This window comes from Sprattus sprattus (genome assembly GCF_963457725.1).
Source record: "Sprattus sprattus genome assembly, chromosome: 12".
Lineage (NCBI taxonomy): Eukaryota > Metazoa > Chordata > Actinopteri > Clupeiformes > Clupeidae > Sprattus > Sprattus sprattus.
This window is the reverse complement of record NC_137910.1, coordinates 20,584,111-20,610,837: the sequence shown is the minus strand read 5'-3', so window position 1 is coordinate 20,610,837 and position 26,727 is coordinate 20,584,111. Positions and strand designations below refer to the sequence as shown.

At 41.8% G+C, this 26,727-nt stretch overlaps 4 protein-coding genes across 4 annotated transcripts in view; 2 read left to right on the top strand and 2 right to left on the bottom strand.

Annotated features, from left to right (window-relative positions):
* Positions 1 to 2,646: 2,646 nt before the first annotated feature.
* Positions 2,647 to 7,143, top strand: fkbp6 (FKBP prolyl isomerase 6; the record flags this gene model as incomplete). Its single annotated transcript, XM_080849144.1, has 8 exons — positions 2,647 to 2,670; positions 2,901 to 3,018; positions 3,159 to 3,248; positions 4,154 to 4,356; positions 4,775 to 4,894; positions 5,291 to 5,488; positions 6,438 to 6,547; positions 7,062 to 7,143. 8 exons carry the CDS (start codon positions 2,647 to 2,649, stop codon positions 7,141 to 7,143), a joined length of 945 nt encoding a protein of 314 aa, XP_080705270.1.
* A 3,479-nt stretch (positions 7,144 to 10,622) lies between these two features.
* LOC308373101 (mucosal pentraxin-like) lies at positions 10,623 to 12,418 on the bottom strand. Its single transcript, XM_080848513.1, has 2 exons — positions 12,323 to 12,418; positions 10,623 to 12,132 (listed from the first exon to the last, which is right to left on the bottom strand). The coding sequence occupies exons 1-2, from the start codon at positions 12,396 to 12,398 to the stop codon at positions 11,519 to 11,521; spliced, it is 690 nt and encodes a 229-aa protein (XP_080704639.1). The 5' UTR covers positions 12,399 to 12,418; the 3' UTR covers positions 10,623 to 11,518.
* Positions 12,419 to 15,092: 2,674 nt separating this feature from the next.
* Positions 15,093 to 16,143, bottom strand: LOC308373655 (serum amyloid P-component-like). The gene is made up of 2 exons (XM_080849250.1): positions 16,055 to 16,143; positions 15,093 to 15,945 (listed from the first exon to the last, which is right to left on the bottom strand). Exons 1-2 carry the CDS (start codon positions 16,122 to 16,124, stop codon positions 15,329 to 15,331), a joined length of 687 nt encoding a protein of 228 aa, XP_080705376.1. The 5' UTR covers positions 16,125 to 16,143; the 3' UTR covers positions 15,093 to 15,328.
* A 5,488-nt stretch (positions 16,144 to 21,631) lies between these two features.
* The window catches only part of LOC308373572 (uncharacterized protein), a gene marked incomplete at both ends in the record, with an annotated part of 17,071 nt that continues 11,975 nt past the window's right edge, over positions 21,632 to 26,727 (top strand). The window contains one exon of the mRNA XM_080849143.1: positions 21,632 to 24,125. Coding sequence (XP_080705269.1) covers positions 21,632 to 24,125 — 2,494 coding nt within the window. The remainder of the gene's footprint in view (positions 24,126 to 26,727) is intronic.

Genomic DNA, 26,727 nt, shown 5'->3' with positions numbered 1-26,727 from the left:
CACCTTCCATTGACCCTTTGGAGGACACGGGGAGACAAGGGCTGAGTGTGGACAGAGATTACAAACGCAAATATTTTGTATTACAACTTTTGTATAAGTAATCAAAATGTATTGTTTGAAGCCAGCAATAACCAAGAGGAATTACTGTATTTTTTTGTGGGCGAATGCCACACACCCCAACACTTCTGAGTCCTATTTATATGTTATGTTAACATGATCATTAATATGTATCAGATGGTTGATATTGAGGGTTGTTTAATGTTTGTTATTGTCTATTGATTGTTAGGAAATCAACTTTAAATTAATTTATTATGAACAATTACTTGAGGTCTCTCCTTTTTTTACTCCCTGTCCCAAATTCACCTTCCTTTACTGAGACATGTTATTTCCTGTGTGCACCTTTTGTATGTGTTTGATAAGACACACATCTCAAAAGATGTGAATTAAAGATACTTTGTAGGGAAACACTCTTTTAAGACTTGGATGAGAGTTGTGTAATGTTTTACCTCAGAGAGATCAAAGTGAAAGATGAACGCTGACTTTTTAAACTCGTTGCACTTTTCAGATATTTGTTTGCCAAGATTTCCTACCCTGACAGAGACAAATATCCAAAGCACAGACGCAAAGATATTACTGACTTTATGAGATTGCCACTGTGTCTTGAGACTCCACTGAATTAAATTAATTCAGGAAAATTATTTTGATGATTGATTATTCCCGCAGTATAAAAGTATCTGTATAAAATCATAAAACTTAGTTAGACCTCTACATAATGGGCATAACATGTGAGAAGTCATCATCCTATTAAGTTGGACATTTTCTTTCATGTAGCTAGCCATTGTTGAATTTTTCCAGAAGGTTCTCCGCATTGTGAAGAGGCTTTTATATTTCACAAGAAGAAAAAAGGCTCGGGCAATTTCCCATACTGTACAAAGAAGCACCCTCTGATGGCTGTATTGAACACGTCTTTAGTTTATTTTTATTTTTTACGACTGAACATCATTAGCAAACTGAAAGCCTATAAACTATAATCTCTGTGAAAATTAAACAGTGATATCATGTGTCCCAGATGCAGACTAAACAGTTATTCATTATTCATTAAAACTGTTCATTATTTAGTGGATAGTGAGCTATGTTCTGGCTAAGCCAAGCATAGGCATGTGTTTTAAAAGACTTTTCCCTGTTGTGAAACACTGAACCACTTCAGTAGGCCAATGAGTCCATGAGAAATCAAGTAGAATAAATAGCACAGGCAGAGACTGCATAATATAATAGACTGATGGTATAATATAGTCAAGCACACGACTCCACAAAAGTTCCGTCCTTGATTATGATCTATTACACTTTTAATCAAACTCAGCCAAATTCTCCTCACATTCATACATCTAAAAATGAACTGATGTTTCTGCACAGTCCTGGAGAGTATTCGTTTAGCTGGTGAGATCAACAACCCTTTAGCAGGAAAGAGGACCAGACCTTTAAACATACCACTGTCAGATCAAGGACAGTGAGTTGACCTATTATAGGAGCCAATGACTTGAGGCCATGTGATGTGCGCCCCTAATGAGATGAATTGGTAGTTTAGTCAGAAGAGGAGTTAGGCCTACTAGAGGGGTGAAAACTGCATCGACTCACTGCATGCTATCATAACACTGGATAACATACATATGCACTGAGATTTAAACATAAGGTCTCACAGTACCTGATTTCCATTGAGTGACAGGCGAAAGCGCATTCATGACTAAATGGTCACTTGGGGTCTCGACTTAATCTGCATAAAATATCATCCATAGATTGTCTAAAAAATATATTTTAGTTTGTCTATTGACTCAGATCTAGGGTGCAGTTTATAAATCTGTGGATTAGGATATGGTTGCAGTGAGTCAACCACTTCCAGGAATTTACGATCTTGCTTTTCAACTAATTTACCAACATTATAGAATTTGTACCCCAATTGCAATTGTGGATTGCAATTTTCTCTTAATGGTACAATACTCCCGCATTCAGTTTCTTTTATTCACTACAATTTTTTGAAAATTCCCGCAGCAAATTCAGTCACTTTTCGCCACAACAACAACAACCGTCGCAAGATCCTGGAGGAGGGAGATTTTCATCCACTGCCTCAGTACAGCATATGCTACTCACGCATTAGGTGAGTGTGCTGATCCATCCAAACTAGCCTTCTGTGACAGTTGGGTTATCAGGGTTTCATGATCATGTTTGAGGAACCTCAAACGCTGTGCAAATTACGACTAGCTTTGTATTGACGCAAGTATGACTTGTTGGCACTTATAGATTGTCCTAATTTCATGCAGTTTTGTGTGAGAAGAGATCGACTTCATTACCGTAATGAAATCCGTTTTAATCGGAGCATTCATTTTAACCTGTGCTATAAAAGCTGCAAGCATAATTGTGTAATTACTTATTGCGTATGCAATTTTGCAAAATTGTGTTTTCTAGAACAAGTAGCAACGTATCGAGAATTTGAATCGTCTTAAAGTATCATTGTCGCCGACATCACACTTGTTGTCTGCAACACCAGCTACCGTTAGCTAGTGGCATTACCAAATGTGACTGACTGACTGTCAAACGTCTGCCTCAATATAGCAATCTGTTTCCAGGTTAAACTAATACTCCGGCTGAACTATGCACACAAGTGAAGCAATGCAGGTGAGCTATAATATTGTCACTTTTAATATGACTATTACTTCATACCATGATCGAGAGAATGTCGGGCCTCCATGCACGTGTGTTAGCCAAGATAAGACTACCGACTCTTGTAGAGCTACTAGCTTGACAGCTACATTTGGTAGTTTAATGGAAGCAATAGAGATTATTTTAGATTTTTCTGTAACACGTTTAGATAACAGTTATCGAGTGTTTGCTTGCCACACATACAGAGGCCATTCGAACGCCTTGCAGTACAGATGCAAGATATTTTGGGAGATGAGGGAATTTTGAAGAGGGTGATTCAACCTGGAGATGGACCTCTTGTTCCAAGGGACGCATCGGTATCAGGTAGCCGTGGCTAATGATAGTATATTTGTTTGCTGATAGCATTGGCAGACTAAATGCTAAGAATGACAGGAGTATTACATTGGCTTCACATTTGTTAAATTGTATGTCATTGAAAGGTTTTCCCCAACTCTAATTCATAGTAAATCTTTCGGGATACCTTGAATACTGCGATGACCCTTTTGAGACCACCAAGAAATTGAAACATCCTAGAATGATGAAACTAGGAAGAGGTAAGAGATAGAAGGGCTGCAGACATTTGGGGTCAATCAGACAATGGGGTGCAGATTAGTACGCATGCAGATGGCACTGAAAAGAAGATTTTAAACATGTGGTAGTTTTCATTTATGCAATTGAATGTTCATTTCAAGTCAACTTTTCCAGCAAGGACATTGAATGTACACATACCCAGACATCTTTAGGCCAAATCCTAAAGTCAGTATACTGTATGGTATTCCATACAGTCTTTAACCTTCATGTAGCTGGTGGCTCAAGAAAACTGTACTTGCAGCTATCTGGTTTTAGATCAGTATTTCCATTCTCTCCATTGGTTAATTTGTGTATTGCAGCTACCTAGTCAGTTATCTAGGCCCTCAAAGCAAACTCTGGGAACAGGCTTATTTTCATTCAGTGTGATTCGTATTATGATTTGCTGGACTTAATAGCTTTTTAATTTGTTATGATGAAATAATCGGACCTGTCCACACACGGCTCCTTCTAGTGGCGCTTCCTTAAATGTCACTGAAAATCAGTAAGTCATCACAGCTTAGATAATGAAGGGATAGTTGTAGTAAAGACACCTATTTATTCCGTTTGAAAAAAATGCAGATATATTTCAATAATCATCTTGAATATTTTATGATTACTGATGCATGAAAAAAGCATAGGCCTAGTAAAAATATAATTGAACTGCACAACTGGGATTGTTCAATCATCCTATTCTATGTAGTTTTTCACCTCAACCCCAAACACAGGAGATGCACACAACAATGACTTAACTTTGTATGAATATGTTTGTATGGGTTGTTTAATTTAAGTCGGTAACCAGCAACTTAAGCAAGATCTGCTATTTATATTTATTCTCTTGGTGTGCTTGCAGTGTGTTCTCTTACTCCCTTCTCTCCTCTCATTACCTCAGACGTGACTCTCTGGGGGCTGGAGGTGGGCCTCCTGACCATGAAGAAGGGCGAGTTGGCACACTTCCTCTTCAAGCCCAATTATGCTTATGGGGAAATGGGCTGCCCACCACTGATACCATCGTCTGCCACAGTGTTTTATGAGGTTCACGTGATTGACTTTTTGGACTCAGCCAAAGTTGATGAATTCTTTGCACTGTCACCGGTGAGGAATGTTGTTGCATTGAGTGTGATTAAGAGATGCAAGGCTGTAGGAAACTGTATAATGATTACTTTGAGTCCTTTGTTTCTAAATGCTCTTGTAGTTAAATCTGCTTAAAAAGTCTGGATTGTTTTCAGTCAAGCATCTTTATTGCCTTTAGCCCAAGGGCCTTGAGCTCATCTCTACATCATAACATTTATGTAAAATGTTTTTTTAAAGTGTTAAATACAGTTACAAATGTATTTAATTATAGATTATAGTAAACTATTGATTTACCCCACTGTCCCCTGTTTATCAAATTGTATAGTGCAGTGTGGCTTGATTTCATGTTATTTATAATTAAAGAGGTTTTCCAAGTCAGTGCATCAACATCATGCAATTCATTTTGATGCTTGATGGAATTTTTGAAATGCATCACCAGGAGGAGCAGGCCACTGTCCCTTTGGCCACAGTGCTTGAAGTTGTCAGCAATCAGCGTTTTTTTGGGAATCGCTGCTTCAGACAGAGTCGCTATGAGGACGCCAAAGACCGCTACAAACAGGTATCAGAAATACGAGATTGCTGCCAGAATCAAAAGTCAGTTTGTTGATTTTGTTTTCAGCCGAGGTGCTGCTTACCTCACAGTTCTGCCTAGCTTGCCTCTCTTACATTTACACATACAGTACACTAACAGTGTGTTAAAAAAGCATATGTTTCCTCTGCAAAAGATAAGATTCATAATCATGCTATTTACAATAAGATACCACAATTGAATGTCATTTAATTCAATTTAGTTAGTGCCAAAACAATACAATTGTGCTATATACAGTCCAGGCCCCCCCCCCCCCCCCCACACACACACACACAAAACTGACCACAGGATTTTTGTAGAATGATTAGTAAAGTTGTGTTCAGGGAGTTTAGTGCATTGCTGATTTGTTGTTGACTGGTGCACCAGGGCATCACACTCCTTCAGAACCATGAGGCACAGAGTCAAGAAGACCAGAGGAGTGTGGAGGCTGCACAGGTGCCCATCCTGCTCAATCTGTCGCTGACCTACTTTCGTCTGGAGAGGCCCACCTCGACCTTGAAGTATGGGCAGAGGGTTTTGGAAATGGACCCCAACAATGCCAAAGCACTCTACCGCTGTGGCCAGGTTAGCTGCCTGAGTTCTACTGACATCATCAGGGGAAATGTGAACCTTAACCTCAGCTGAAATTGTGTGTTAAGCGTAGAAAAGGGGCCTCGCCATGTTTAAAGGGCTGATCTGTGAATCTGGCCGAAAAGATGTTTGCTATTTTATTTAAATAGTCTGTCAAATACACCCCTCTCTTCAATGCTTCTGAAGCAATATTTTTATTGGCTGGAATAGTGTATGGCTCGGTTCAAGTGGACCGCTAAAACAAACAGTTGGAAGACCGCGAGGAGCAGTTGACTGAATTTGACAAAAAGTCTATTAGATTAGAAATGTAGAATCACGACCTTCACCTTTAACCTTAGCTAATATTGTGTGTTAAGCATGGACTGTGAAGTGGCCTGATCCACTGTATTCTTCAGCATTGTGTTTAAATCTAGATCTAGGGTTCTGCGCTCAAAGGTGCTGTTTCAGTTGGGGTGCAGGTTGTGGGTTAAATTTACTTGATAATGTCGATGCCTCTTTTGCGCATAGTAGGTCTCAATGCTACGTATGTTGCTACTTGTGAGCCTTCACCCCTTATGATGACGTTTCACACCAACTCATCAACCCATGTCTTTATAGTCTTTGCTTTGTTCACTGGGGCACAGTCATGTTGGAATAGAAAAAGGGCCTTCCCCAAACTCTTGCCACATAGTGGGAAGCATAGCATTGTCCAAAATGTTTTGCAATGCTGAAGCATTAAGATGGCCCTTCACTGGAAATAAGGGGCCTAGCCCAAACCCTGAAAAACAGCCCCATACCATTATCCCTCCCTCCCTCCACAGGTGTGGCCAAATACTTTTGTCCATAAAGTGTATGTTGCTACTTGTGAGCCTTATCCCGTTCCATGTCGGTAGATGTGCATCAATCAAGTGAGGCCGTGTGAGAAGGATTTTTTTTTTGCATTTTCACCTACTTAATTCCTTAGGCTTGTCTTGAGCTGGGAGATTATGAAAAGGCTGCAGATTGCCTTACAAAGGCACAGCTAAAAATGCCATTCAACAAGGACATCAACCAGCTACTGATGAAACTTCAAGAGTGAGTTTTCATCTTTTTTTGTACATCAATATGGTAGATAGTCTGCATGCACCCACATCAAGGGCTGAGTTAGTTTTTAATCAAACAGGCTCCTTTTAGTTTGCTTACCATTTCGGATGAAATGTCATGTTTTAGTTCTGTAAAGGTGTTTGCCAGGGGATTGTTCTCCTGTTGCTTTACACTTCAATCCTTGCCCTCAGGATGCAAGGCTGGTTGAATTATTACTGATTCAGTGCTGCCTTGAAACTAGTAGGCTACAGCACCGACTTAACTAAATAACAAACAGCTTTTCAAAGAAATATTTGTATTTGGCTATAAGCAAATGTATGTCACCAAGATGGGATTAAGTTTGCTTCAACCAAATTATAAATCATTTTTGAACGTCATAATCCATATATCTAACATTTTGCCTCATTTCGCCTGTTTAGTGTAATGTTGTGTGAATATGTGATGTTTTTCATCTGCTCCCTCGGCTCACCTTTTAAAATCTTAAAATATTTTAAAACCCTTACAGGTCCTACAGTGACTGCTTGGGGAAAGAGAGAGAAATGTGCTCCAAGATGTTTGCGAACCTGAAAGTGTCATCAAGAAACTGAAAGTAAAGGCATGGTTTGGTCCATGAAAATATAAATCTTTAAGGATAATTTTTCATTTCACCTTAAGCCAATATATAAGTCAGTTACAATGATGGAGAAGCCACTCTGAAAGGAAAAAGATATTTTGATGCCCTTGGTTTAGTTTAGCCTTTCACGTATTCACATGTATGCACACTCGTAATCTATCAATTTTCTTGGAGCTTTTTTGCTTATTTACTTGCATAAACTACATCAGAGATATTAATTAAACTGGAATGAATCGTAAAAAGGTTACTACTTTTTGTGTTAAAACCATTCATTTCTTTAGCTGTCATATATTCTTAATAACTGTCATTTGGAAACAACTGCAGGCTGTTCACCAGACAAACCTCAAGTTATTAATTTTCTCCTTTGTCAATGAAGTTCGTACTTTTACAGTATTATAGTTGTTTGCATACAACTGCAACACCTTTTCCGTTTTTCAGAGAACATCACAGATCCACTTGTATTGGAATTAAAGATGTGGTATGGTACGCTTCTGAAAGTTGCTCTGTGAAAGCCAGCTTGCTCTTTCATGCAGTTGCTAAACATTGGCCCTGGAGGGCAGCATTGGCCCTCAATTTAAGGACATTGGCGCTCTGGCAAACATTGACCGCAATGCTCACTTCTGCTCCTTGCTATTTTTGTTTCTTACATCAATTAGTCCTCTGCCCCACTGCCCACTCCCCACTCAATTGCTTTCTAGCCATTGTTGGTTGTTCTTGAAAATGTTTTTGTCCCAACTAGTGCATCTCTTTGCCAATTTGTACTGTTGATCACCCTGCGTCCTCATGTCCATACTGAGTGTGTGTTTGTTTTTCTTCAGTAAAAGTCATGTGTCACTCATCTGAGTTGTCTGTTATCTCTGCACATGTTTTAGCCCATACCTATGATAAGAGCTTTAATTCCATCTCCTGTCATTGATTAAACCCCTAAGAACGAATCTCTGTTTAAATGGCCTGGATGTAACTACACCTTTGCCTCATTTAGTATTTGGGGACCTATGAATATGCAAATTAACTACACCTGGCTTTCCCTCTGGTGTCTCGTTTATCTGTAGCCTTATGCTAATGATATCTAAAGATACACTCTGCAAGTTGACTGAATTCTTTCATTAGCCATGTGACATATGAAACCCAGGCTGTTTAATTCTGAGACTGTCTTTGGTACACTGCAGTTCTAATGTAGAAGTAATCAGCCATGGCGTTGTCTGTTTAATTCACTCATTAAGTGACGTATGTCATATAAATAACACCATATTGACACATAAGGAGTTCTGTTCCATAACTAGCAAGGTAACTACCTAAAAGGCATGCAAACACCGCCAACAGTCCAGTTGACGCTGATAGGGGCTTGCCAACACACTGACTGGTGTCTTTTTGCTGGCAATGTCATGCTGTGAAAGCGTTTCTTCCATTTATGCTCCAGCCTAGAACACAGAACTGCATAAGGCATATCCTGGATGGCTAGTGGGTAAGACAGGTGTTTATATGTCCTTTACATGACCATATGCTATTCAAATTTATTTGGGGATGGTACCAAAACGAGTTGCCTATAAAAAGTGTCACATTTTTAGTGTTTAACAAGGTTAAAAATTACTGGAGGGGGTCTTTAATGGTGGATGTTGTTATATGGCTATATTGATGTGATAAGAAATAGGAAATGTCTACTTCTTCTGCATAAGCAATTATGAGATTACAAAAAGCTTAAGTGTATTTTTGTTCTTTTTGTCTACCTTTGCTTTACATAAAAATAATAACTACTCTGAAATACAGCATTAAGTAAAAAGTCTATAATAAAGCGTCACAAATGACTACATTATTTCATGTGAACAGATATCAGGATCAGAGATGCTGGATAACTCAAAGTGTCAAAGCAGATGCACGATTAAAATCATACAGATGATATTTCAGCAGGGCTACACTAATAACTTTACTAACTTACTAATGATGTGAAAATGAACCTTTTCAAACAGAATGAACATTTTATTTTATGATGAATTCAAACTATTTTCATATAGGTTCATGCAACCCCAATGGTCACCTGTTCCTCTACAATCACATACCCCTGAGTGGTGAAGTCTAGTGACCTCCAGTTGATCACATTGCCATCAGTCTTCTGTGGAGTGCGGTTCATGATAATGCAATCTCAGGATATGGAAGAAGTGAATCCCACATCTGTAATCATTCCCACTAAAGACTTTAATTTGTTAAATGTCCCCTCGTAACTGTCCTGATCTTGACAAAGGATAATACTGGGATTTCCAGAGATGTCACTGCCTTGATCAAGCCCTTTTCTCGTGCTTGGTTTCCCATTAAGCCAAAGTTGGGCAATACCAGTTTGGGAATTCCAAGTGGCACAGATAGAATTCCACTTGTTGCAGTTGTACTCTAACCCCCAAAAGATTACATGTTCAACACCTATATATAAACTATACTCATTGTTCCCCGATTTGTAAAGTAGGAAAGCATTGTCATAGACGGGGGTGGCAAAAGAGAAGAGACTCTGATCTCTAGGTCTGAGAAGAAGCGCAGACACACGGTCACTGCAGTCAGCCTCTTGCTCTGGTTGGGAACTAAGCTCACTTGAGCTGTATCAGACTTCACAGGGAAGGTGAACATTTTGCCAGAGAGATCTGTTAAGAAATATACATTCAGCAATACACATATTTAATCTCTAATAAAAACATGGATTCAAAGAATGGTCTTTGAAAATAAAATGGTAAATAACATTAATAGCTTACCTGGCTTCTCTGCCAAATATGTTATAAAGTGAGTAACTATAAAGACCCTCATGAATACAGAAACTGCCATGCTTAAGTACTGGAGCAAAATATTGCCTTGACTTTTTCTGGAGATAACAGCTATCGATATTGTTTATATACTGTCTGGAGGTGCACGTTGTATCCAGTGAGTTCTCTGAGTGTATTGGCTCAAATCCACTGATGGCAAATGGTACGGAAACTGATGTCCATTAGTAATCCATAATATTTGGGATAAAGATTGCCTTGTAGAATCAATTACTAACATAGTGAAGTAGATGTTCCTCAAATGGTTTTCTCATACTGTAGGCCCCAGAAACTCATAAAATTAGAACATCTGGTTTGAGTCTAAAACAAAATGGCGATTGCATAACTTCGTTTACAAAAGAGACTGTGTGTGCAGCTATGGTGTCATTGGCTTATTCTCCTGGACTAGATATATCCATCTGCAGTTATTTGTAACCTTTGTAATGTTTCAGATAGAACGACAATTCTAGCTTTCCCCTCTTGTATTTGCAGTGGGGCAAATAAGTATTTGACCCCCTGCCGATTTCGCAAGTTTGCCCACTTGCAAAGAATTGCGTGATCTATAATTGTGTTGTTAGGTCTATTTTAACAGTGAGAGACAGAAAATCAACCAAAACATCCAGAAAACTGCATTTTATTACAGTTATGAATTTATTTGTATTTGATAGTGGGAAATAAGTATTTAATCTCCTAGCAAAACATGACTAAGTACTTGGTGGAGTAACTGTTGTTGGCAAGCACAGACATCAGACGTTTCTTGTAGTTGGTCAGCATTTACACACATCTCAGGAGGGATTTTGGTCCACTCCTCTTTGCAGATCCTCTCTAAATCCTGAAGGACGCATTTTCAATGTCCTGGCTGTGGTCCTATCTGCCTTGAGATCATTCACAAGCTCCCCCTGTGTAGTTCGGTGGTTAATCCGCACTGGATGATCACCGATACTGCATGAAGTGGGATCTTGCGTGGAGCCCCAGACCGAGGGCGATTGACAGTTGTTTGGTGTTGCTTCCATTTGGGAATTATCACACCAACAATTGTCTGTTTCTCACCAAGCTTCTTGCTGATGGTTTTGTTGCCCATTCCAGCCTTGTGCAGGTCTACCATCTTATCTCTGGCGTCCTTGGACAACTCTTTGGTCTTGCCCAAGTATGATTCTTTGGACAGGTTTATTTTATACACGACACCAGTTGAGATCAGGTGTATCTGTTAGGCCTAATGAGGACTAATCTGTGTGCTTCTTGGGCACATAACAGGTCTGTGGGAGCCAGAGTTCTAACCTTTACTAATTTACTAATGATGTGTAAATGAACCATCACCTTTTCAAACAGAATGAAAATTTCATTTTATGATGAATTCAAACTATTTTTATTTCTGGAAGGTTAAAGCATGCCCACTAGTCACCTGGTCCTCTAAAATCACATACCCCTTAGTGGTGGAGTCTAGTGAGATACATTTGAAGGTACATAGGCACATTTGTCTTACAGTATTCATATTCTTTTTTTTTTTTAATTTCTTAATTTTTTCCCTGTTTAAGTTGATTTAAACCTCAGTAAATATTCTAAATGCGTCTAGTTCACCTGGTTCTCTACAATCACATACCCCTTAGTGGTGAAGTCTAGTGACCTCCAGTTGATCACATTGCCATCAGTCTTCTGTGGAATGCGGTTCATGTATAACGCAATCTCAGGATATGGAAGAACTGAATCCCACATGTGCACATCTGCAATCATTCCCGCAAAAGACTGTGCTTTGTCAAATGTCCCCCCGTAACTGTCCTGCTCTTGACCCAGGATAATACTGGGCATTCCAGAGATGTCACTGCCTCGTCGTATTCCTTTTCTTGTGCTTGGTTTCCCATTGACCCAAAGCTGGGCAATACCAGTTTGGGAATTCCAAGTGGCACAGACAGAATTCCACTGATTTGGGATGTCTTCCAATCCTTTAAATAATGCAATGTTGTCGTACTCGTTTATTTCATACACACTTTTTGCCTGTTTGTAAAGGAGGAAGCTATTTGGATCTGCTGGGGTGGCGAAAGAGAAGAGACTCTGAGCTCTTGTTAGGTCTGAGAAGAAGCGCAGACACACGGTCACTGCAGTCAGGCTCTTGCTCTGGTTGGGAGCCAAGATCACATGAGCTGTATCAGACTCCACAGGGAAGGTGAACATTTGTCCTGAGAGATCTGTTGGAAAAAAATACATTAGTCCAACAATCAGTCACCCTTCTTTGTAAAAGATGGGTGGAAACATACCAAGTTGGCTGAAAATTCGGACTATGACCTGTAACAGTTCTAAAGTGAATAAAAGTTCCCAGATTACATTTCATGATTTAGTATTATTAAATTCTAAAATCATTCATGTAGTGTTTCTTACCTCTGTGTTCAGCTGAAGATTGTGTCAAATACACAAGCAGAAGTATGAGGACATATTTCGCAATTGTAGTTTCCATGGTTGTTCACTGAATATGTGCTTAGTGTTTTGGATTATCAGATTTCAAGCTAGCTTAGGTCATTTGAAGGAGTGTCTTGAGTGCTCAAACTCTATTGGCCTAGAGGCATTTAATGACTGCAATTCGAGTAGTTTAACGCTACTCTGAATGCGTTGGGTAATTCCTAGTAATGCATACATACTTCTGATCTTCTGTGTTGAGGTGTGTTTTTTTCCCAGGTTTACCAAACAGCATGAGAACAGACCACAAGATTATAGTGACTTCGACGAAAGAGTTTTCTCAACTTGACTACTTATGATAGAGCTCTGCAATGAGTCAGATCTGTGCGCAATATTAATGCACCCAGGCCAACTTGGAGAGAACAGACCACTTGAACCACTATGCTATAATATCCACTATACTTTGAGGGAGTTAGGGACTTACCCAAACAGTTACTGAGGTCATAGGGGATATTTCAAATGAGGAAAGGTCTAAAATGGTTTATTAGTTAGTTTAGTTTTGGAAATGGATCCAGACAATGCCAAATGCAGTTTGACTGGGCGTATTGCATTAGAGTTGGGCTCATCCAGTGGGGTTAAGCATAAATAAAACTAGCACTGGTTGTAATGAGGAGTGGGTTGTCTTTTTTAAGAGAATACATTTTCTTAGCAATAAAACCGTTATAATTGTCAAAGTGTATTGTAAACATTAGGACTTGTACGTGAATGTAGTCGGGGAGAGAAAGTGAGTGTTGTTCTATTAAATTTGACTCCCAGTTTCAAAACACTTCTGACAGTTGCTCTGTGAAAGCCAGCTTGCTCTTTCCTGCAGTTGCTAAACATGGGCCCTGGGGGGCGGTATCTGCCCTTGGCTCTCCAATGTCGCCATTGTTCTTGAAAAAGTTTTTATCCCAACTAGTGCATCTCTTGGCCAACTTGTACTGTTTGTCACACCTGCATCCTCATGTTTATCCCCTAGCTCCCGCCACTGAATGTGTGTTTTTGTTTTTCTTGAGTAAAGTCATGTGTCACTCATCATGTCACCCATGTGTTCCAACCCATCCCTATGATGAGAGCTTTCATTTTGTCTCCTGGCATCGATTAAACCCCTTAAAAAAACTCATCTCTGTTAAAATGGCTTGGATGTCACTCTACGCCTTTGCCTTATTTTGTATATGTAGATCTATGAATATGCAAATTAACTACACCTGGCTTTCCCTCTGGTGGCTCTCGTTTAGCCGTAGCCTTATTCTAATGATATCTAAAGACCCACTCTGCAAGTTGACTGAATTGTTTCCTTAGCCATGTGACGTATGAAACCCAGGCTGTTTAATTCTGAGGCTGTCTTTGGTACACTGCAGTTCCAACGTAGAAGTAACCAGCCATGGCGTTGTCTGTTTAATGCACTCATAATATGTCATGTATCTTATACAAAACACCAAATGGACATGTAAACAAGGTTAAAAACTTGATTTTTACTGGAGGGGGCCTTTAAGAGCTGTGAAAAGTACTAATACTCTCTTTGGGGTTTCCCATTGACCCAAAGCTAGGCCATACCAGTTTGGGAATTCCAAGTGGCACAGACAGAATTCCACTGATTTGGGATGTCTTCCAATCCTTTAAATAATGCAATGTTGTCGTACTCGTTTATTTCATAAACACTTTTTGCCTGTTTGTAAAGGAGGAAACTATTTGCATCTGCTGGGGTGGCGAAAGAGAAGAGACTCTGAGCTCTTGTTAGGTCTGAGAAGAAGCGCAGACACACGGTCACTGCAGTCAGGCTCTTGCTCTGGTTGGGAACCAAGATCACATGAGCTGTATCAGACTCCACAGGGAAGGTGAACATTTGTCCTGAGAGATCTGTTGAAAAAAAATACATTAGTCCAACAATCAGTCACCCTTCTTTGTGAGACATTTGTGAAAACATACCAAGTCAGCTGAAAATTCGCTGTATGACCTGTAACAGTTTGAAAATGTGTTAAAGTCCCAAGATTTAAATGTCATGATTTAGTATGATTAAATACTAATATTAGTGTTTTACCTTTGGGTTCAGCTGAAGATTGTGTGAAATACATAAACAGAAGTATGAAGATGTTCATCGCAATTGTAGTCTCCATGGTTGTTCACTTAATATGTGCTTAGTGTTTTGGATTATCAGATTTCAACCTTACTTAAATTATTTGAAGGAGTGTCTGAGTGCTGGGGGCAGGGACAGACCATTTAAGTGACTGAGTCTGAGTGTGGGCATTTTTTGAATTACACCAAGGCTTTCAGGGGTGTTGCTTGTGGTCAAGTGTTACTTTATGTTGCGTATTAATGCATGTTACATGTACATTTGCGCATCTGTATGCTAATGGGTGATTGCAAAGGTATGTACAGAATGATATACATGTCATTGAACATAATTGTGTCTACAATATAACTTCTATGGCATCTGGACAGATTACTTCATTTTCAGTCTGCTATTTACCACCAAATTATTACAGATATATAAATATCATAGCCTGATACAGTCTAGAAGCAATGGTGTTTCCCCTGACAGGAAAACAGATACCCTTTTAAGACATTCAGACAAATCTAGATTTTCCACTTTATTTTTTGTTGATTATAAACACCACCACCAATGTTTTTATTAAAATATGGTACAAATACAGGTCTGGATATTTTTTGAAGACTTTATACAGCTCAGGATATTTGTCAATGACTGGTCCATCACTCCAGAAGTGAAAGCTTTGAGAGGTTTCTGTGTTGACATTATGCTCTATTTGTGAAAATGGAACGGGGTCCATGCAGACATGGACAGTATGATATCCTGTTTTCGATTCCATACTAAAATATCTATAAGAAGCCGATTACAACATTGCAACAAAGACATTACAGTTTGCCTTGAATTTCCAAGATTAGGTTAATTGAGTGCATCGTGGTTCAGGCTTACTGTGAAAAAGCAGGCATCTAGTTTACCTGTTCCTCTACAATCACATACCCCTTAGTTGTGAAGTCTAGTGATCTCCAGTTGATCACATTGCCATGAGTCGTCATTGGAATGCGGTTCATGTATAAAGCAATCTCAGGATAAGAAATAACTGAATCCCACATGTGCACATCAGTAATCATTCCCACAAAAGACTGTCCTTTGTCAAATTTCCCCCCGTAATTGTCCTGATCTTGACCCAGGATAATACTGGGCATTCCAGAGATTTCACCACCGCGACGAAGCCCTTTTCTCGTGCTTGCTTTCCCATTAACCCAAACCTGGGCGATACCAGTTTGGGAATTCCAAGAAACACAGACAGAATTCCATACGTTGCGCTTGTCCTCTAACCCCCAAAAGAGCACAACGTTTTCACCACCTTGATCTACTTCATACACATTGTTCGCCCCTTTGAAAAGGAGGAAAGCATTTTCATTGGCAGGAGTGGCGAAAGAGAAGAGACTCTGAGCTCTTGTTAGGTCTGAGAAGAAGCGCAGACACACGGTCACTGCAGTCAGGCTCTTGCTCTGTTTGGGAGCCAAGATCACATGAGCTGTATCAGACTCCACAGGGAAGGTGAACATTTGTCCTGAGAGATCTGTTGAAAATAAAATCATCAATAAAACACATATTAAATCTCTTATAGTTACTTGAATTGAAAGAATGGTCTTTGATATTGAAATTGTTAATCACATTTAACAGCTTACCTTGCTTCTCTGCAAAAGATGTTATAAAGTGGGTAACTATAAAGACCATCATGAATACAGAAGCCGCCATGCTGAAGTGCTCTAGCAAAATATTGTGAGACTCTTTCTGGAGATAACAGCTATCGATCTTGCTTATATACTGTCTGGAGGTGCACATTGGGGAGTGTCTTGTGCGTTGTCAGAGTCTATTGGCTCAAATCCACTGATAACATATGGGCTTCATCCACCCTTTGTCTTTGTTGATGGTAAAAAATCTGGGATCAAAATTGTATGTAGCCCTGAGCTTTTAATCTGGCAAGAAGAGGTCAGTTCAACAAACTGCTTTGTCCAGAGGAAGGAAATTAGGCTGAAGATGTTTAAGGAACATATGGTATAAATCAAATTTAGTTTGACTGCAATCTACAGATAAATCCCTACGTGTTGCGTTTTCAGGACACTGCATGGATGATGGAAAAAGGTATGGAAACTAATGTCCATTAGTAGGCCATAATATTTGGGATAAAGCTTGCCTTGTGGAATCTATAACTAACATAATTAAGTAAATGTTCCTCAAATAGTTTCCCCAGAAGTAATACAATTCGAACATCTGGTTTGAGTCTGAAACAAAATAACGATTGCACAACTTGGATTACTAGAGACAGTGTGTGCAGCTTTGGGGCCGTTGGCTCATTCTTCCGGACTAAACATATCCATCTGCAGTTATTTGTAACTTTTGTAATGTTTCAAATAGAACTACAAAATCTAGCTTTCCCCTCTCGTATTTATTGGTTATTCTGTAATTGCCCTCTCCCCCTATGACTGATTAATCTATGCAGATCACACTGACGATTTCAGCTACACTGTTGCACAGCTACGTTTTCCCACAAGACATGTTTGCAAGACTTTCGCTGAGATTTAAACTTGCGTCATTTATTTTTATTTATTTGGCAATAATATAGACATCTGCAGTGGGGGAAATGAGGAAGCCTGCAGTTAATGTTTTGTGAAGTGGCCAAGAGGAGTTATTTGCAATGGTGGATACTGCCCATTTGGAAGATAACATTGAAAGGGGAATTCCATATTTAGTTTTTTATATAGTTTGTTTGGGGTGTGGGGGGATAGGGGCACATCGGAGCATAGTGTTTTTGCCATAGGTGTGTTGGTGAGTGTGTGTGGATGACAGGTTGTATGTGGGTAGTCACATATCCCTTAGTTGTTAAGTCTAGTGACATCCAGTTGATCTCATTACTATCAGTCTTCTACGAATGTGGTCCATGTATAAAGCAATCAGAGGATAAGGAAGAAGAGAGTGCCACACATGTACGTCTGTAAGCATTCCCACAAAAGACTGTCCTTGGATAATAGGGGATATCACTGCCTTGATTGATGCCCTTTCTTGTGCTTGGGTATCCATTGACCCACATTTCTTCTCTGCTAAAGATGTTTTTAAGTGAGTTGATAGAAGTCTTAGAACTTTAATGACTCCACTAACCACTGACTTAGTAACATGAAGTTGTTTAAGAAATCCAAAGTTTGCTTATATACTGTCTGGATACATTAGCTAGGCAGCCCATTTGGGATAATGCTTGTACTGGCATATGGACTCATTCCTTCACCTCAGCTAATACCAGCTCTTCAAAGAGGTCCATGATGGATGTTGGAAAACATCTTGTGAAGTACACAGGAATCAAAGCTTTAGAGGTGCTACTGTATGTTTACATAGGATTGAATTGAAATAATTCCTAATAGAGACCCAGGTTCGAGTCAGGCTCGTGGTCATTTCCAAAACCCTCTCCCAATCTCTCCAGCTCGCTTTCTGTCTTTCTATACTCTCCAACCAGATTAAAGGCATAAAAGCCCAAAAATAAATCTTAAAAAATAATAATAATATATATATTTTTTTTTAAACAAGCGTTTTCTTCTCATGCTTTTTTTTTTTTTTATCTTTCTCTTACCTCCTTATTTAGCCCCAATCCGGAAGAATTGGTATTTATCTCTACTGAACTCCCCCTAAAGTTGCAGACCGTAGCTCTGTTTCACACCACCGTCGTAAATACAAATCGTGCATTGTTGACCAGCTGAAGGATATGGAACCGGCAAAGACAGCGGCAGAAGCCAAAGAGGCATGTAGACTGACATGGTAGAGTAATATCACAAGATTTTACTCAAATATGACTCTTAATATAGTTTTATTTATTAGACGTCATGCCCCCTGTACCCCCAAGAAAATGTAACGGGTTCTGGCCCGGAGTGTATATATCACGGAGGCCAAGACTTCTGTTGTTTAATAGGGGAGTGAAGAGGCTGGGTAAGCATGGCAACAGCCAAGGGCCAACAACAGTGTGTAAAGATGTTCCAGAGGCTGAACATGCCTAAATGTTGTGCAATTTACTGGAACAATTTTTCTTTCTTTCTTTCTTACGAAACCCTTTCCTTGGAGAGTAACATTAATCTGTTAATGTACTGCCATCTGCTACAGCAAGCCAGATCATAAAAAGACTTAACCCCTCAACATAGTAGGGTTTTCCATAAAAGAAATGTAAATGTACCATTCAATAAAGGAGGCACTTATAAATAGTTCCTTCCAAAGAATGATGTAATGGAGTTTAACAATGGGATATTAATACATTAACATAGTCCTGTTGTGCAATGATGCAATACTGTAGCCTTTCCATGGGTGGCGACACGTTTGGGTTCACATCATATTCTTATTAAAGTAGAATAATACCAAAAACTGCAGATGGAAGTGTTGAAGTGTCTGTGGTATTGATTTAGCCATATGCTGCAATTCTATGTGTAACAAGAATGGGAGCATTCAGAGAATGCAAACCTCCGCCTTGTGACCTTGACCTTTGACCTTGACATCTGAAAATCTAATCAATTATTGCCATTATATTAACCAATCTCCCCACAAAGTTTGATGGAAATCGGTCCATGCGTTTCTGCGTAATCCTGCTAACAAACAAACAAACATACAGGGGCGAAAACATAACCTCCTTGGCAGAGGTAATAATTATGTGACCCAGCTAAGACTGCCTCAAAACATTGTGCTCACAGCATAGTGGTATAGTGATGTAGGCCCGTTTTGTGATTGTAATCGATGTAAGAAAAACATAATTTTATTCCTTGTGTTGTCTTGTGCCCATGCTGTGACACGGCCACATCATGTTACCGTGTTTTTAAATTTGCATTATAAGTTATGGTTAACATACTGGTAAGTAATCAGCTGACATGAGCTAGCAGGCTAATCAGCGCTAAAAGGGGCATAGTGTAGAATGTAGTCCCATCTAGCGGCGAGGTTGCAGATTACAACCAACTGAATACCCCTCTCTCACCCCTCCGTTTCCAAACGTGTAGGATAACTTACAGTAGCCATCTGTTGCTATAAAAACACGAAAGGCCCTCTCGAAAGGCCCTCCAGTGTTATGGTTTGTCCATTCTGGGCCACTAGAAATATGGTGGCGGGACATGATGGACTCTGTGGAAGAGGATCCTCTCACTATGTACTGTAGATATGAAGGGGTCATTCTAAGATAACGAAAACACAGCGATTCATAATAACAGGTGATTATACACTAATAAAAACAGAATTATGTATACTGTAGCAGTAGTAGTAGTTTCTAACCACGCACCAAAATCTGTTGATGGGGTGTTTTCAAGAAGCAAGGGTTGGGTTTAAGGATTAAATGTCAGAAACAAGATAATTTCACATGTATACCTTTTTCTTAACTTTTTTCTCAATAAATACATAAATTAACCAAAACGAATGGGAATGGGAATTTGCCAGACTCGCAAAACTGTTGTCTTCTTCAGAGGTGTACATCACAAAGGAATAGCCTCTAATGTATTGTTAGGCATATCCATATGATCTGAAACGTGATCTGGTATGAACACCATGCACATGATTATTGTATGCCTGTCAATAATTGTGTAAGAGAGTCTGTGTGTAAGTTTGTGTGTGTGTGTGTGTGTGTGTGTGTTGTGTGTGTGTTTATTAGATCATGAGGCTAGTGACAAGGTGGGTTAGTCATTCGAGAACTCCTGTGTCATGGCAGAGTTACAGTGCGGTGTGCAGAGACAAAGGGGCAACAGCTGTCGTTCATTAATAAATTACTCTGCAGTTCCGGTAGACTGTGAATATATGTGGCATATCAGGCATTCATACAAGTTTTGCAAGTAGAAATAATGAAACTATCCTTCTGTAAAAAAAAATCGGTTATGCCAGTATATTTGTTCTCCCATTTTTTCTCTAGTGCCAGGAATATGGTCAAGTTGAAGCTCTTTTTGGTAATATAAGGTTTGAAGCTCTGCAACTATCATAATAACCAAAGAATGGAACACATCGCTTTCATTTATTTAAGTGTGTTTGGTTTTGTACTTTTAGTTCTAGATTATTCTTTACGGATTATGACATTGCTTACACTTCAATAGGGTCATACCCAAGGCATTGTTTTTTGACATAAAATTCTAAGTAGTTATACAGACATCCTAGTGATACTAAAGCACTACTTTCCCATTATTACTAGAAAAGTGATACTCCAAGTGTTTGTGTGTGTTCGAATGTGCGTGCAATTATGCAGTAGTGTTCACATAGTGAAATGGGCTCTTCTCTTGTGGCCTTTGCAACGGATTAATGTGCAATCAGTGTGGATTTGATGTTTCCTGACAGCGCAGCACGCCGTAATACTGCTGTATTAGTTTCACTGGCTGTCTCCCTACCCCTCCTACAGGCGCTGCAAAACTCGCCCATTCGATGCCTCAGAGGACGGACTGACCACACACTGTTGCGGCCCAGGTAAGCCCCTTATCCGCAAAATGTACCCTCCCCCAAAATGAATGGGGCACTCCTGTGAGACGTGTGTGTGTGTGTGTATGTTTGTGTGTGTGTCTATATGTGATGTCACAAGAGGAGAGAAGGACGTGGACTTTAAGCAGGTTTTATTTTGTTGGTAATCCCTCTGCGATTGCCAGAGTGAGTAAAATGTCCAGAGTGGGGCCGGATCAGATCTGCGGGATTAACCCAAGCCCCTACCCTGCACCAATCCTCTCCCAACTGTCTCTTTCTCTCGCCCTCTCTCTCTTTTTTCTCTCTCCTCCCATCCTGTCCCGTCCTGTGTGATTGAGCCCGTTTTCCCGGCACTGCTGCCATGGAGACATGGGTCCACACTTTCTGACTGCCTTCTGAGTGTGTGTATGCCTGAGGGAAAGAGAGAAAGGTGTCTTCTTTCTCCTCCTCATCGCGAGCACTGATCAACAATATTTTCAGCGAGATAAATTATTCACAGAACCACTGCCAGGAGGAAGCCATCTGATAGTGTGACCTCGGGAAAGTAAGAGAGAGAGAGAGGCGAAGAGAGACAGAGAGGGGGAGACCTGAAGAGAAGATAGAGGGAAAATTCCGTCTGGATATCAGGTGAAAAACGATCCCTCCCTTTTTTTCATTCGTTCTTTTTATTCCCTTCCTTTTTCTCTACGCTCCACTTCCTCTTCATCTTCCCTTCTGACGTAACTTGGTAACTGAAGACGTGAAAGCAAAAGAAGCCCAGGTGGCTGCCAAGCTCATTTTCTGGCCTGCGCCGTGAGCGTCTCTGTTTTCAAATGCTGGTCTCCAGTAAGCAGCTACCCATCGGCCGCTCCCACAGCTGGGACACCCTGGGGGGTCCGGAGTGTCAGTGGGGGCCAGAGAGCATGTACGAGCAGCAGCAGGGCCGCCTCTCCGTGCGACGCAACTCAGTCAGCTACGGTAGCGAGGCAGCGGGGGGCCAGGGCTGGTATGAGCCCCCGTCTGGAGTGCATCCCCCTGACTTGGATCTGAAACGAGACCCGTACTCCTACCAGGAGTCACTCTACAGTCAGGGTTTAATGGATCGGCAGGACCCACGAGCAATGAGGAAGTGCTCTGTGCCGGAGTTGAACAGCCACTACGAGCGGCCCCCTGTTGCCAACCGCGGGACTCTGCCTCCCCAGGATTACTACCCACAGGACCCGGCGCTGACGCCCCGCCAGCTGGATGACCCCCGTGCGTTTTTTCGGGGTGGAGAGCAGACACAGCCTCACCCACTGAACCGGTCCGCCTCGCACTATGGGATGAACACGGGCATGACTGGGGGTCCGCCTTCTGCAGCCCCCCCCTCCGCACATGAGATGGGACTTAGGTACCGTGAGCCATCCGTGTCTGCTCCTCCTCCACCAAACACCCCTGGCCCGAAGATGATGCCCAGTCGCGAGCCATCGCCATCTCCGGTCCGTTACGCTACAGAACCTTCGTCCCCAAGGTATGGATCAGAACCGCCTACACATGCAGGACGAAATGCCTACACTGATGTCAACAGAATTGTGGACCCCCGCCAACCTGCTGCCACTTGTCTGGTTGTGGACCCTGCTTCCCAGGGTATCGATGTAAATGGGGGGTCACGTGGGATGGTGGTACGACAGGAGAGCCCCACGCCCTACAGCCCCATGCAGCAACAAATGCAGCTAACCCAGCAGTTACAGCAGCAGATGCAGGCAGTGCAACTGCAGCAGATGCAGCAGGCTCAGCAACTGCAGCAGCAGATGCAACCAGCAGCACAACTGCAGCAGCAGATGCAACCAGCACAGCAGGTCCTACAGCAGGTCCCGCAGCAGATGCAGCCATCCATGCAACAGCTTCCGCAGCAGATGCAGCCATCCATGCAACAGCTTCCGCAGCAGATCCAGTCTCCCATGCAGCAAGTCCCGCAGCAGGTGGCGCCACCAATGCAGCAAGTCCAGCAGCCAATGCAGCAGCTCCCTATGCAGCAACCGCAAATGCAGCCAGTGCCACCAGTGCAAACGCAGATGCAGCCGCAGATGCCGATGCAGATGCAGCCAGTCCAGCCAGCACCTCAGCCAATGCAGCCAGCAGTGCAGCAGATGGCACCAGTGCAGCAAATGGCACCAGTCCCCCAGCAGGTCCAGCCAGTGGCGCCCCCTGTGAACTCCATCTACGACCCCAGTGCTGCCTCCATGGTGCCTCAGAGCTCGGTACTAGCTGCTCACCCCATGTCTCTTCCTCCTCCACCAGCTCCGACTGTACCGCCAACCCCTGTGGCTCAAGCCCCTCCAGCAGACCCTAAAAGGATGGCCGACCCAGAGTTCCTAGCCCTACTCCGCAACGATGGCGTGTCGGAGAGCACCATAACATCTCTGCTCCAGCAGGGCTTCGACAGTGCGGGCATGCTGGCTGTGATGGAGGAGAACGACGTCCGCTCGGTGGCGCCCAACCTTGGGCAGGCCCGGGTGCTGTCCCGGGTGGCTCTGAGCTGCAAGCGGCCCACCGAGGCCCCGCAGCCCAACCCCCAGCACAACCCCCACCACCTGGGGGCAATGCCACCATCACGGGGCCGCTCCAACAGCTTCAGCCACCGCAGCGATGTGTACCAGCCTCACCACAACATGAGCCTGGGCATTGGGGTGGGCATGGAGTCCCAGATGCTGACCGCCCCACCCACTCCCATGCAGACCCTCTCTCCCAGGTTGGGGGAGGTGATAAGTAGGAGGCCCAGCAGCGCCCCATCCCAGCATCTCCTAGAGACTACCGGAGGGTACCCACCAGGGCCAAGGACCCCAGGAGCTTACAGTGGAGCCATGGTGCCGGTCCAGCCTCGCCCCATGTCGGCCTACTCCTCACAGCAATCCTTGCACATGGCCCAACACATGGCAGCTCTGCCGCACCAAATGTCAGGCATGTCACACCAAATGCAAGCGTTGCCCGGGCCGCCACAGATCCAGCAGATCCAGGCCATGCCTCAGCACATGCCCGCCGTGCCCCAGCATCTGGCCATGACACCCCAACCACCCCAGCAGGCACCTAAGGCCTACTCCACCAACTACACCGTGCCCATGGAGTTGATGAAGCGCGATCGCAGCCTGGTGCCACTCCCACCCATGCACAGCCCCCACCACAGCCCGCAGGCCATGCGTAAGCCCGGACAGGTGGTGCCCTCGGACGGGACAATGGTGTCCATGGGCACGGCCATGCAGGCCCAGAGCGCCAGCCTTGCCAATCAGAAACTCAGCCGTCGCACCGGCCCACCGGTCATCTGCTCCACTATGGCGTCCCCCGAAACAAGTAAAGTGAAAATCCTCATCCTCCACTCCTCCCACCCTGCTCCTCTCCTCTCCCCCCTCCTCAACCATCTCACTCTCTCTCTATCTACAACATCTGTCCTTGAGTGAGTGAGTGTGGATCTGCATATTTCTTCATTCCTGATTGGACTAAAGCTCCAATTCGATCTGTAAGTAGGTCAGTGTGCTTTAGATCCATCCTTCTTTCCTCCCAGTGTGCGATTCACTGTTCATTTTTTTTGATGGATGTATGTTAAGTTTCAGTTAACTAGGCCTAAGATATGTGGATCCACTCTGTCTTTATATGTACATTAAGTGCACATTGTTTTTAAAACTGAAAATACCATACATAATGTAGAAGTGTGTGTGTGTGTGTGTGTGGAGAAAAGGTAACAAGAGGGAGAGTACAGCTTTTCATTGCATTTGCACTCTTGCTGATGTCGATTGAAGAGGTATTTTTGATTTTTAGTGTAATAAATGTACTAAATGAAATCTTTTAGAATAATGCAGCTTCAGAGTTATTGTTCTGTCAGTCATATTATAGGAAGTGTGAGTTTTTCAGTTGCATGGTACACACCGTACGCATTTATATATTCCCCTGTACGGTTTGAATTGTGGTTTTCGCCAAAGTTAGTTCCTTAAGGTTAAAATGGCTGCTATACTTTAGATGAGTTTAGAAGTTTCAGTGTGTCCCCAGCCCCCTGTGGTACAGGCGAAACACAAGCATAGTGTCACTTACAGTAATCAATACTTAAGGGGTTACTGTTTCTGATTTTAAGATGATCTGAAATAGACTCTTCTACTGTGAGAAATGAGGTCAAACATAGTTGTATTTTTGTGGCATCAATCAAGTATTTTGAATTACATCACAGGTCTCCTTCAAGCAAGGATGGTATACTTATCATTAACTGGTGGTACGTAATTATTTGGCTAGAACACAGATAAAGAGTTGATGTCACACCATTTGCATTGATGATTACTTCCGACTTTCTTAAATATTACTGTAGATAGTAACTGGAGTTGAGATGTAGGACTTTAGACAGGGTAAATCTGCAGGATACTATACGTACAGTAAAGCTGCAGAAGTTTTAGAAATGTCAACTTTGTGATTTCAAGTGATTCACGCCCTCAGTGTGTTAGCAATGGGAATCCCTATTGTGGTGGTGCCTATTAGAACTAATCCCTCGCTTCATTTTTTCTACGCTCCCCGATAATCCACAGATTGATCCGGCCTTAAGGTCACTGGCTTGACTAAACTGCAATGTGTTCAACTGTTCTTTTTTTTTCATTTAGGGAATAACTATTGCTTATTTTCTTTCCTGAACTGGCAGCTCTTCTCTTTAAAAATCAATCATCTGCCTCAACCTCGTTGTTTCTCAATAGGAACAGGACCTTTTTCAAATATTCAACTTACTAATCATATTGTGTGCTGCCAAAGGAAGCAACCCAGGACTTCCCGGGGCCAAGGGATTCCATGCAGTTTAGTATTCCCTCATATTCACTCACACAGTTACAACTTGTGGGCTCTTGCACTATAACTATGAAAAGGCTTCACTTTACCTTATACAAAGCACCAACTCAGAAGAAGCATGTGATGCCATCAAGATTAGTTTCACGTAGTTATGCGTTATTTGGCTCACTGTGGCTTCAAAAGATTGCCATAGAACATTAGTAGTAGTTTAAGAAAGAATTGTTAATTTGATCCATTAAACTTCCTAAGTTTCATTGTAAATTTGAGCCATTAAACTTAATTAGTTTCATTGTACATTTGATCCATTAAAGAACGCCTGTGGTTACAAGAGGAAGTTCGAACTCTGATTCCTCTGAAGTTCCTTGACCCTGGATGTCCGTCATGTGTCACAACAGATACAGCGTTTTTCTCCCTGATGGGAAACATGTCAGTTCCACCTCACTGGATAGTTTGACAGGCAGGCATTTGACTGCAAGAATGACATTTTAAACCCCCTGCCCGTAACAGCCTGCCCGTGTCAACACTGGTTCATTTCTCACATCTTCATTCAAGCTGCTGACTTAAAGAGGCAACAAAAATGCCTTTCTTCCCTACTTTCTCTAACTGTACTGTAAAAAATAACAAGATAAAGTATTTTTTCATTCGAAAGATGCAAAGCTAGTAGTGTGGCATCGCTATTGAAAGCTATTATTATGACAACAAAGATACTTGCAGATACCTGCTCACACATTCTCAGATTGGACAGAGCCTGTTATATTTTATATGCTTGTCCACATTGACGAGAGACTTCAGTCCAGCTTTGTAGTTTTGTTTGTCGTGCTTGGACACGAGAGTATCTGGTCTTGCCTGGTTGTGTTGCACGAAACTTAAATAATAATCGGTTACTGTTGTTCAGAGGACGGGGCACCTTGATCCCTGATGTTCATTATCCTCCTTCACACTGATAGGATTATATATAGTGGACCATTGTAACACATGGTCACATCATACACTTTGGTTATAAAAGGTATATCAATTAGCATCCATGTTGTTTTGATCTGCCTTTAATTTATGTATTTCTATATTATTTATTGTTTCCTAGAAAGAATATAATGTGTATGAGCAGATTTATGTAGTATCTATGACTGTGTTGTGT